This window comes from Podarcis pityusensis (genome assembly GCF_964106645.2).
Source record: "Podarcis pityusensis genome assembly, chromosome: 1".
NCBI lineage: Eukaryota > Metazoa > Chordata > Lepidosauria > Squamata > Lacertidae > Podarcis > Podarcis pityusensis.
Genome location: NC_138028.1, coordinates 112479666 through 112491962, shown reverse-complemented (window position 1 = coordinate 112491962; position 12297 = coordinate 112479666). Strand labels below are relative to the sequence as shown.

Here is a 12297-nt window from a genome sequence, read left to right as displayed (position 1 = left end):
GGGGCAAAGGGGAGCTGAGGGAAGAGGATGCAAATGTTACCTTTGTGCTATAGGTTAGTTTCTACACACACCCCTCTCTACGCTCCCTCCATGCAAGAGGAATTCTCAGAGTCCCATGCGAGTCAGGCAATTACAACAGCATGGACCACTCAGTCAGTAATCTAAGGCATTGATTCTGTTCTTTGGCTAGCAGCAGACTGGTTGTCTGTAGGTTCTGAAGGTTCTAGGCAATTCGGAGATAGTTTTCAATGAAGAAGACTGTGGAGATTTGAGTTTAGCCCTGTTTTGGGAAGTTTTCAATGAATGACATTTTATGATGTTTTTATATGTGCTGGAAGTCACCTAGAGTGGGTGCGGAAACCCAGCCAGATGAGCGGGGTATAAAAAATAAAATTATTATTATTACTATTAAGAAAAGTGGTTCTGAAGGAGTTTCTCTCCCATGCCCTTACCCTCCCTGTGTAGGCCTGACTTAAGAGAGACAAAGCTATGTTTTTTTCCCTCCTGTTCCTGTTCAATTGACTTCAGTAACGTGTTTACAGTTTATTCTCTCTCTGGACTTTTGTATGCTCTATTCCTGTCACTCTGCACACAGGGCTAATGAAAGGTAGACTTTTTAGGGCCTGACAGAGAAACTTGGGGAGCTGCATATGCCCTGCCCCTAGGCCTGAGGCTTCCCAACCCTGTCTGGATAGGCACTTAGAGATTTAACCTGGGACCTCCAGAAGCAGCATCACAACATTTGCTGGGGGATCCTGAGTAGTGATGTGCTACTGCTCTCACTTCCTGCTTGCAGGTATCCCAGACATATCTGGTTGGCTACTGTGGGAATACATTACTGGACTAGGTATGGCACTCAGAACCAGCACTCGGTTAGTCGTCTTTAAGATGCACAAGCCTTTTTTTGTTTCAGTCAGGACAGGTTTTCTTCTCCCACCTGTTTGAAGAGATTAGCATTTAGGCTATACAGCCCCAAGGCAGAAGGAACCACAGCTTTGGCAGGATGTAGTTAGTTATTTATTTACTGACTGCCTTTATAGACTGCCTTTCAGCCGTAACAGCTCCCAAGGCAATTTTACAATTAAAAAACAGCAACACAGTTCCTGTGTAAAGAATTAAAAAAAAAAAAATGTAAACCATCTTACAAAGCCATGCCCTCACTTCAAATGATATTGCCTGAATCCAGGTGCAGAATCAGAGCGCAGCAGGACCCATGAAAAACAATGCTCAGGGCCCAGAAAAATGTGGCACAATGGGTCAGTGCATCTGGCTGTTAACCAGGAGGTTGCTGGTTTGAGCCCACTCAGAATTCCTACATTGTAGGGGGTTGGACTAGATGACCCTCAGGGTCCCTTTCAACTCTACAATGCTATGTCAAACCCCAAGCCGTAACATGCCAGGCTACGGCTACCCATTTGCCAGTCCGTTAAGACCGAGGGTTTGGAATGTCTTGATCGTTTTAATGTATGCCGCCATGATATTCTTACGAATTGGCAGTTTACACATATAATAAATAACTAAATCCAAACCACCATGAAAAAAAGACAGCTTCATAAATGGGTGTTTTTATCAATGGAAAACTCAGGTGGGATTCAGCATTGCGCTATTGCAAGCATCCCATCTGCACAAGCATATATTTGGTGGGCAACTGGGAAATAGCATTAATCGCAGGCTGCACACTGCTTAAAACAGGTTCTGTATCGAAGTATTCTTGTGGCCCACTTGGTATGAGGGGTTGAACTGCCCTGCTGTAGATGATGATCGTACTCCAGCTCCCATCAGACCTGGCCAGCATGACAAATAGTCTAGATCGGATGATGGCAACTGAAGTCTGACAACACCTGGAAGGGCACGGCTTCCCCACCCCAGTATAAAAGGTTATTCATATTTCTCTGAAATCCAGTAACGAATCTGCCAGCTAGGGGAAGACAGAGATTTAAATACAAAGGCTTGGTTATAACCACATCGACTTGTTTTCCCCTCTAAAGCACTGCTGAGGTATCCTAGAATCAAAGCCCACCTCTCCTCAGGAGCATCATCTCAGGTTTCAGGGGTTGAGAAAATTAAACCAGCGTGGAAAGAGAAGATTGAAGCTGGCTAGGTAGGAAGGCCTTCTCTTGACTAGAGATTCAATATTACATAGTTTATAAAAAGAAGAAGAAAGCAAAGCAGTGTTTTTAAAGATAATTAAATATTAATCCCAATTCTATTTAATGTACAGTGTGGTGACCTTAAACCACTGTGCTCAAATTAGATTAGATTAATTTGTACTGAGACATTCGGCCGTCACAAAACAAAACTTTAATAGGATAAAAGTTCACAAGGGAACATCAGCAGAAGTTAACTTGGGCCCCAAAGGACTAAAGCATAAGCAAACTTAAAACACCACCTTTCCCTGGCTAATCACAACATGCTTCTTTAAAAAAGAAAACAAAATGTTCTGCTGCAGTGCTCATATAATGGGACATGACAAGAGTGGACTACATAAGAGTTCTTTTTTTATGAAGGGCTGCATCTGATGAAGTGGGCTTTAGTCTATGAAAACTTGAGCCGCAATAAGGCTGCAATCCTGGAAGCAACCCATACTGAACTCAGTGGGGTTTACTTTTGAGAAAGCATGCATGGGATTACATGGGAGATCTATTAGGCCCCATCTGCACTATGCGCTTAAAGCAATTTCATACCACTTGGAACAAGTCACGGGTTCCCCCAAAGAATATTGGGACCTATAGTTTATTAAGAAATTCCTATTCCTCTCACAGAATGGTTTAACAGTCAATCTCTCTTCTCAGAGAACTCTGGGAATTGTAGCACTCGGAGGGGAATAAGAGTCTCCTAGAAACTCTCAGCATCCTTAACAAACGACAGCTCCCAGAATTATTTGAGGGAAGCCATGACAGTTTGAAGTGGTATGCTGTTTTCAATGTGCACCACAGATGGAGCCTTATAAAGGTACGACAAGACTTTTTTTTGCTACGGCTGTGCAACATAGTCACTGATCTTGCTTCTTTTTTTTGAATAGCTAGAACAACATTACAGCATACCAAATAAAAGCCTCCTCTCCTTAAGTCTGCCCTTAATTGCGACTTTCAGATAGGTATCTGAGCCTAACACCAAAAAACAAGAGCATGCTGGCCCATTTTTGTTTACCATCTGGAATCTGATTCTAGAGTTGTTCATTTTACAGCTGTACCCAAACACCGAGCAAGCAGAATCAGAAGTACCATGTTTTCGACTTCTAGGCGAGATAAGGGTTTTGTTCACCAGAACTCCACTTAGCCACAAGTCATTCTCATCTATTCAGCCTAAAATTAGTGTTTGTAATCCTTTGTTAGCCGTAGATCAATCAGATTTAGTCATTCATTCCAAAAGGCAGGAATTGTTTTGCAGCTGAATGTAATACATTATCTTCTTGGCCTACGACCATTCCTCTTTAGTCATATTACAAACTAGTTAGGATACACTCACATCCTTACCTTTCCTAGTTCTGGTGCCCTTGGGGATTTTATTTTTTTAATTGTAGGGGGGGAGGCACATTTCCATATAAGGATGTGTAGCTACACCCTGAATATGTCTAGACAGCTGGAGGGTTGGGTTGCTAGGGTTTTTTTTGCAAGGCCTGTAGGGACTGAAGTCCATACAGTAAATGACTCTGTGACTTCCTTTTCTTTGAGATGACTCAGCGTGGTAGGAGGCAGTTTGCTGACTTGGCAAAACAACTGCCTTAATTAACTCAGTTGCTGCCCTTCTGACACACATCAAAACACAAGGAGGAAACAAATATTATGGAAGGATTCTTTTTTTTTTAATCCAACAATGGTGGGAGTATGAGGAAGAGGGATAATAAACCCAGTAATAATTAACCAACTACGTTTTCTTCTGGTCTAGGGTTTTTTCTGCTCAGTTCACTTTTCAATAAACAGGATGCTAAACAACTACTTGATGGGACAAACTATTTAAATCAGAAAGAAAATTCTTTTTGATTCAGCCTTTTCACTGTGGAACCAAATATGTCCCAGTTCAGAAGTAGCAATCCTGGTCCAGCAAATTCAGAGTAGCCAGATGAAGAAGAACACAGGGTTCCTACAACTTTCATTAGTTGAGTAAGGAAAGGAAACATGGGTTCCTGGTTTGTTTTCCCCAGATAAGCCAGGAACAGTAAACTATGAACAAACCTTCATTACAGAGTGAGACAAACCAGAGCCTTGGTTCAGATACAATGCGAAGTGAAACCATGGTTTAGAGCAGCAGTACAACCAAGGGATGAGCAAAACGGTGCCCGTTTTTACTGCGGGTACCCATTCACTCACCAATTCATGCTTAACCAAGGGACCCTCCGTCCAAAGCCATGTTGCCCCCCGCCAAGATTTCCTGTTAACCGCACCTGACTGCTAGAACCCCCATTTTACAGGTGGGCATGCTGAGGCCCAGCTCAGTTCGCCTTGTAGTTAGAACTTCGGGTTGTCGGCGCGTTTTCCAGGAAATGATTCGGCGCTCTCGGTGCCTATCCAGTCTGATCGTGCACTCGCTCTGCGGTCAGCAGGAGCCGAGGCTCTCCCGCCTCCGGCCGGACCGAGGAGAAAGCAACCCCTGGAAGCGACCAAGGCCGCCTTTTCCCTAGAGCTCGCATTCAAGCGCACGCCGCTCCTCCTCCTCTCCAGACAGTCACATGATGGCGATGATCCGCCTTTCGCTCTCTCCTCGCCCGGCCCCCTTGGAGCAATGGGGGCGGTTCGGCGGCTCAAGGCTGGCGGCGTTGGCGGCGGCTGCGCCTGTTTCCCCGCCCACGACCCACTCCGTGCCCGTCCTGGAGAAACAGGGAACAAAACAAAAAAGGAAGTGGTCAGTCCCACCGGCTGGCTGTGGAGTAATTTTCGCAGCTCCTTCTTCGCCCTGTCGGAATCGGATCTCCCGCAACCCTTCCTTGGCTGGAGAGTTGGGGTGCCCGCAAAAAAATAAAATCAAATCCCAAGGGGGGAGCTTGGAAGGACCCGTCTCTACAGGGCATCTGCTGGGCATCGCTTTTGCTGGCCATGGCTGGGTTATGGTTGTTTTTGCTCGTGGGCCGCCTACTGGCGCCGGGCAGCGCCTTCAACCTGGACGTGGAGAGCCCAACTGTTTACTCCGGTTCCGAAGGGAGTTACTTCGGCTTCGCGGTGGATTTCTTCGCCCCGGATCTCTCCTCGTAAGTATAATCTGTCACTCGGGCGCATCCATCCCGAAGCGGGAAAAGGCGCCGCGCTCCTTCGCCAGGAGGACCCTGGGATCTTTGCAGTCTTTTTGTTGTTGTTGTTGTTAATTATTTGACGCCAGAAAATGCTGGACAAGCCCCAGGAAAGTCCTTGATGGAGCCCTGCAAGTGAAACTGAAACGCGCCTGTTCTGATCTCCATTCTGAGCACAGCTCCGCTTTGGAAGCGAGCTTCATTGGAATGAATGGAACGGAACTTCCGAGCAAAAGTGTGTCTGGAATTGGGATAGAGCAGGCTTCCCTCCGCGCCTCTACGCCCCGCTTAGATACCCTCCTCCTTGCTCAGCTATACGTTCTCCCCATCTTCTGCCTCTCCCAAATCCCGCTGATTTCAGTGGACCATAAGAAATGCACCACAGAGCGAGCCTCCTCAAAAGTGCTTTGAGTTGGACTTAACTCCCCAAGTAAGGGTGCGTAGGCTTTTGGGAGCCCGGATTTAGGAAGGAATCCCGTTGAAATCATTGGAAAGCTACGTGCATATAGGAAGATTTGGCTAAAACCCAAGTACTGAAAGTCTTAGCTCACATTCCTTCCCCCTGATACAAGGCAAGATTGCCTCTTCTTATCCTGGCCATACAAATCCGTGAGGGACACTTTGTATCAGGAGATGATAGTGGTGCTATGCGATGTGAGCCATTTTGATGCTGTAATTGCAGAGGAAAGGGGCGGGGGAGGGGAGAGAAGGAAACATTTTTTTTTTCCTTATTCATAATTTGTTACCTGCTTGTCCCAGATTAATTAGAAGCGGCGGACAATGTCATGCTTAAATCCTGCCTTTTAGAGGACCCTGGCCGACATTTTTATTATTAATATTATTACTATTGTATAAATGGAGTAATTATGGACAGATGCTATGTTTCACAATTATATGTGGAAATGTATAAAACTGTGGAAGATGAATCAATAAGAAGTGATCCTCTCTTAAACCCGCCCATCCACTGAATCCTAAGCAATGCTGTCTTGAACTTCAGATCCGTTACCAGGAGTAACACAAACTCTGTGTCAGGATATTTGCAGCCTGTGAGCCAGTCTTGATGTGTGATTCAGATATTGTCATCCATTTGAAAGCACTTTTGTCTAATAGGCTCTAATGTGGTCTGACAGCTTTTCATTTTGATTATGGGGATGAGGGGGCAGAACCGTCCAGATTGCACAACCTTTTCTGTGTTAAGTCCCCCAAAATGAGAGGGTCAACTGGTCCTGGGTCCGTTTGTTTCTGTGATGGCTAAACCTAATGCTCTGAAGCCAGGGATGCCAACTTGAATAAAATCTGGGGGTGGGGGGCAGGTAACCCTCGCCCCACATAATCGATCACAAGACACGGCACACGCACAGCGTTAGAAAGGCAATGCCCATCAACTTGGGGGGGGAGGGTAGCCTCATCAAATATTTTATTGGGGGGGGTGAAGTCACCTCAGCCCCTAGGAGCTGGTTGCTATGCTCTGATGCGTATTCTCCCAGTCTCACTGTGATTTTCTTTCCAGATAGGCGTTTGTGGCAGAGGATATACATTTTGAATGTAACTGAGGTGCTCCAAGTTGGTGCAAAGGTTGGGATATACTGCTAATGTCATATGTGTGTGTTTTTCCTAGAGGAGGTCCCAGGAATAAGTGGTAGCCTAGGCCTGCAATGATAAAACATCAAACATTAAAAACTTCCCTATACAGTGCTGCCTTCAGATGTCTTCTAAAAGTTATAGTTGCTTATCTCCTTGACATCTGGTGGAAGGGGGTTCCACAGGGCAGGCACCACTACTGAGAAGGTCCTCTGCCTGGTTCGCTGTGAAACCGCCAGAAGGCCCTAACCAGTTTGTAAGTCCCACAGAACCCATGGCATATACTTTTGGGTAAACATGAGTAGCATTGTCTTATAAGACCGTTTCACATATGAACTGTCGTTATGGATCAAACCAAAGGTCTATCATGGAAAGGCCTCTGACCAGATATGGCCAAATAAGTTTTGGGTCTGAGGTAGACTTGGGCAGGGCCATCCCCACCATTAGTCAGAGTGAGGTGGCCACCTCAGGCCGTGAATGCTGAGGGTGGGGCTGGCAGCAAGATGTTGAAGGACAGAGCTTATCCTGCACCCCCTAAGCTAGCCTTAAGCCCTCAGGTTTGGTGGGGAAAGCTGACACGTGTCTAGTGTTAAAGTAAAATTCAGCTGTCAATCCCCAGGCAGCTTCTGTATGTGCCATTGGGAGGAGAACCATCTTGTCTGCCTCAGGCAGCAAAATGTCTAGTCTGAGGAGGGGCTGCCTATGGGTAGATAGGTTTTAACCCTTTACTCCAGTACGTAGCAGTATGTACTGATCAATCTAGCTCAGTATCACCTGCTCTTGGTGTGTAGGTTCCTCACTTCCATGATTTATAAGCCCTGTATGATCTGGGTTCAAAATTATGGTGGGCTTTGTTCTACAGACCTTATCTGCATCCCATGGATGGGGGTGGGGGGCAGAGCCAGCAGGGGAGGGAATATGGGGCAGGGTCAGTGGGCTGGGCAGGGTGGAGCTGGTGGGCACAATCCTGGTGTCTGCATGAAGGATAATGCCCAAATAGGACTACAGTAGCAATGGGGAAGACATACCATATTTTTCCATGTATAAGACTAGGGTTTTTTTAACCAGAAATTAGGTTTAAAATAGGGGCTTGTCTTATACATGGATAGTGCTGAGGGATGTTTTCTTAATTTGGAGTCCCCAAAAATAGGGGGCGTCTTATACATGGGGGCGTCTTTAGACGGAAAAATATGGTAAGTGTGCTCACATTTTCACCATACATTTAAAGCAGTCTTATGCCTCATTAATAGCTATGGTTTTCCCCAAGGAATCCAGGGAAGTGTAGTTTGCTAAGGGTGCTGGGAATTGTAGCTCTCTGACAAAGATACAGCAGTTCCCAGGATTCTTTAGGGGACGCTGTGACTTTTAAATGTGGCATAAGAGTGGTTTAAAGGAATGGTGTGGATGTCACCCATTAGATGGGTGTGTATTTGAACGCCTATAAGCTGTGGGCATCTGCTGTCAGATGGGACCCAAAGAGGCACATGAGTAAGAGCCAAAAATAATATTACCCATGATAAGTGCAATATCAGTCAGACTAGAATAATAATTTTAAAAACCCAATAAAGTATTTATAAATAGCTAAAAACAGCATAGCTGTTTCAACCACATCCTGGAAAACCAGCAGATAATGCCTGCCATAGTTCTTAGATGGTGATGTGAGACTGTCAGTGGAGGGAGCAGGAAAACTTGTCTGAAAAGGGGCTTTCCGTAATATTGGCATCACCATGGAGAAGGCACAGCTCTCAGCACCTTTGCCTACAGTTGCCATTGTAGGTGTGCCTCTAATGGTGGCTTGCAGTGCAGACCTTAGAAGAATTGCTGTTTTGCTTGCACAAGCTTCAACTTGTACAGCAGAACTTCCCCCTCCTCTCTTTTCCTTTGCAGCCCCCCCCCCCCCACCTACCCTCAAAATCTGCTCCAGAGCCTTTGGGGGACCCTCTGGAGCAGATTTTGGATGAGGTGAAGGCACAGGGAGAGGAGAAGAAGTCCCACTGAGCGAGAAGAATGCCAATCGCCTAGCACTGGAGGCAACCCAATATTTATGGCTGCTCTGTAAAAGCTTCACCTGCTCATGCCAGCACATCAGGTTCTGGTTCAAGGCCTAAGGGCAGGAAAAGCCAATTCCCCACTCCCAGTCATTCTTTGTCTAGCTGGCTCGTGGATATATGGGGACGAGGAGGCAACTTGCAGGTAGAGACGCAGGTAGAAGAATAGTCTGGGTTGGAAGTGGGTGTTAAAAGTCAAATAAATAAATAAATATGCCACATTATAAATAGATTTCCATGTTCCTTACTGTATAGATATCTAAAATGGGGGGGGGGTTAAAAGCTATATTATGGATTGAATTGCAGATCGTAGCATCAAAGAATCATAGAACTGTAGAGTTTTAAGGGACCCTAAGGATCATCTAGTCCACCCCCCGCAATGCAGGAATATACAGCTGTCCCATACAGGGATCAAACCTGCAACCTTGGCCTTATCAGCACATGCTCTAACCAGCTGAGCTATCCAGCTGATGCATTATAATACAGTGGTACCTCGGGTTACATACGCTTCAGGTTACAGACTCCGCTAACCCAGAAATAGTGCTTCAGGATGGGAACAGAAATCGTGCTCCGGTGGCGCGGCGGCAGCGGGAGGCCCCATTAGCTAAAGTGGTGCTTCAGGTTAAGGACAGTTTCAGGATAAGAACGGACCTCCGGAACAAATTAAGTACTTAACCCGAGGTACCACTGTACACATAATGTAGGCAGGAGGAAAGCCATGCTTATGACCAAGTAGGATGAAGGAAAACAGGTCAGTAGCAGCTTATGCTTACAGTGGTTTGTTCTGCAGAAACTCAGGAGAGCAGTTTTGCATGATGAATTGCAGGAGGAATTCAGGAAATTCCCCGAAACCTTGATGTATGGAACTTGGTATGCCTGGGTAGTACAAAGAGCTTGTTGTCTATCATCTTGAGATGCCGCAGGACTGGAGATAGGCAAATGTTGCCCAAATAGTAAAAAAAAAAACCCAGGGCTGGGAAGTGGGAGAGTGGGGGAGGATCCAGGAAATAACAGACTTGTCATTCTGACATCAGTACCAGGGAAGATCCTAGGGCAGATGATGAAGCAGTCAATTTGCAAGCATCTTGATAACAATGCAGTGCTTAGTAGTGGCCCCTCAAGCTGAACCTAGTCCATCAATCATGTATGAGCGCACCACCAGTGGTGAGATAAATCACACCCTTGTGCTTCCTGTCTGCAAAACTGGGGGCCAGGATTGGGGAGGGGAAGTCCCTGCAGCCCACAACGCATGTCTGTTGACCTGTCTTGGGCTTGGTGGATTATAGCTTGAATAGACCTGCTTTATCTTGACAGTAGTCTGATAACTTACAATATCTGATGGTTTAATAAGTGGCAGTTGTTTTGATTATGGGCAGATCCCCATCTAGCACAACTTGTATGAATCATTCAAAGAAGGAGCAGGGAGACCTCACAAGGATTAGATAAATTATTGGAAGATAGGACTATCAGTTGGCTACTAGCCTTGATTGATATGCTCAACCTCCACTGTCGAAGGCAGGCAGCAATGCTTCTGATACCAGTTGCTGGAAACCACAGGAGGGGAGAGTGCTGTTGTGTTCAAGTCCATCTTGGCTGTGAGTCCTGGAAGACCTGCTCCCTGCCTTACAGGCCTTTTCCCACCTGGCATGGGAGGGTGCGGTCCGGACTGACTCCAACTACAAAAGCTGAGGCTGCTGAACAGACTCATGGGCTGAGGTTTTTTTTGTTTTTTTTTGAGGGGGGGTGCTGTTGGTTTTTTGTAACTTTATTTTAGATTTTGTTGTGATTTATGTGGAAATTGTTCAGTTTAGTTTTGTAACTTTTAATGTTTAATTTATTGTTTATGAATGCTTTTGTTAAGTTGTAGATAGGGCTGGGCGATATCTGGTTTTCAGCATTGTGATATATCATCAGCTGAACACAGTGGTATATAGCGATAGATCACGATGTCTGAAATAAGGATGTAACTATGTAGAGGCAAACAGGATAATGTCCTGGCAACTGCTACTACTTAGGGCAGAGCTTTCCAAACTGTGCGTTGCGACACATTAGTGTGTCGGCTGCAGTGTGTAGGTGTGTCATGCGAACACTCCTCCTGGGGCTGAGAGGGGGTTAGTTTAACCTCCGTTGTGCTAGTAAAACTGAATTACTGTGTCACGAAATGATGCGTGTCTGAAAAATGTGCCATCACCATGAAAAGTTTGAAAAACTCTGACATAGGGGTCTAAAACTGATACATTTTTACTTACCTTTAGCATACTGTTAAAACTGCTATTTTATAAGCAGCAGGGGCAGCAGAAATCATGAGAGAAGTTATGACCGGCTCCATTATTTCCCCCCATCACAATTTTTTATGTAGCACTCAAACACACACACACACATTGTGATTTGTGATTTGTGATATCACCATGTCAGATATTATGAAACCATTATCATGATAGGGATAGGGAAAACCGATTTTGGGTGATGTATTGATACATCACCAAGCCCTAGTTGTAGTCATTTATGTTTTTTCATGTTGGAAGCCACCTTGAGCATGGTTTGAACTGTGGAAAGGTGGCATGTGAGTAAAATGATGTATGTATGCTTGTATGTCCTGCTTGCTGGTTTCCATGAGCATGGGGCTGGCCACTGAGAGAACAGGATGCTGGACCAAAAGGGCCTTTGCTCTGATCCAGAAGTCTTATTACGTTCCTACTTTGCCGAAGCTTGATGACTGACCATTTTGCTTCACTGTTTCTCCTTGGTGAACGTTGCTCCTCCTTTTGTTATTCTTTAGATGAATTGTGCCCCAGGCAAAAACGAAATGAATGGTGGTATCCGATGCTATTTGTACTCAGGATGGAGCCATAGAAATTAAAAAACTTAACCAACTAAAGTCCATTGATTTCAATGGGGCTACTCTGAGTACAACTTAGTTGGATATCATGCTCTTAGAATAGTTGACTTGCCTTGTTATATTTAGTACAGCATGACTCATTGTATATATAATTTTCCTGAACTCTGATGCCAAGGAACAAAGACTTGGAAAAAAGCTCTATTCAAATAATTGGGATTCATCTGAACCACAGAACCATTTCTACATGTTTAACGATAAAAACATGCCCAAGGTATAAACATGACTAGCAATCCAAATAAGCAAGGTGTGTACATGGCACAAACATAGTTGGATATTTGTCTACACACAGTTCCGATTGCTGAAGACATAAGCCATGGTTTCAGTTTTGCAAATTCAGCAGTTGTTAAGAAAGAAATAGAGGAGGAATCTTATGTTCTGAAAGCATGCAAATACTAATTCTGGGATAAAAGTGAAACAATTGAAATTTGGCAGGAACAGAGGGAGTGGACACTATTTTCCCTTTCTCTTATATCTGTTCACATGGTGGTAAGCAAACTGTACCTGTGGAACTTCCGACTTCCTCTGAAAGAGAGAGGAGCCATAAT

At 45.0% G+C, this 12297-nt stretch overlaps 1 protein-coding gene across 1 annotated transcript in view; it reads left to right on the top strand.

Annotated features, from left to right (window-relative positions):
- The first annotated feature begins 4800 nt into the window (after positions 1–4800).
- ITGAV (integrin subunit alpha V) overlaps positions 4801–12297 on the top strand; it is a 66695-nt gene continuing 59198 nt past the window's right edge. Inside the window, exon 1 of the mRNA XM_081023608.1 lies at positions 4801–5185. Within this exon, the coding sequence (XP_080879734.1) occupies positions 5034–5185 (152 nt within the window). The 5' untranslated portion in view covers positions 4801–5033. The remainder of the gene's footprint in view (positions 5186–12297) is intronic.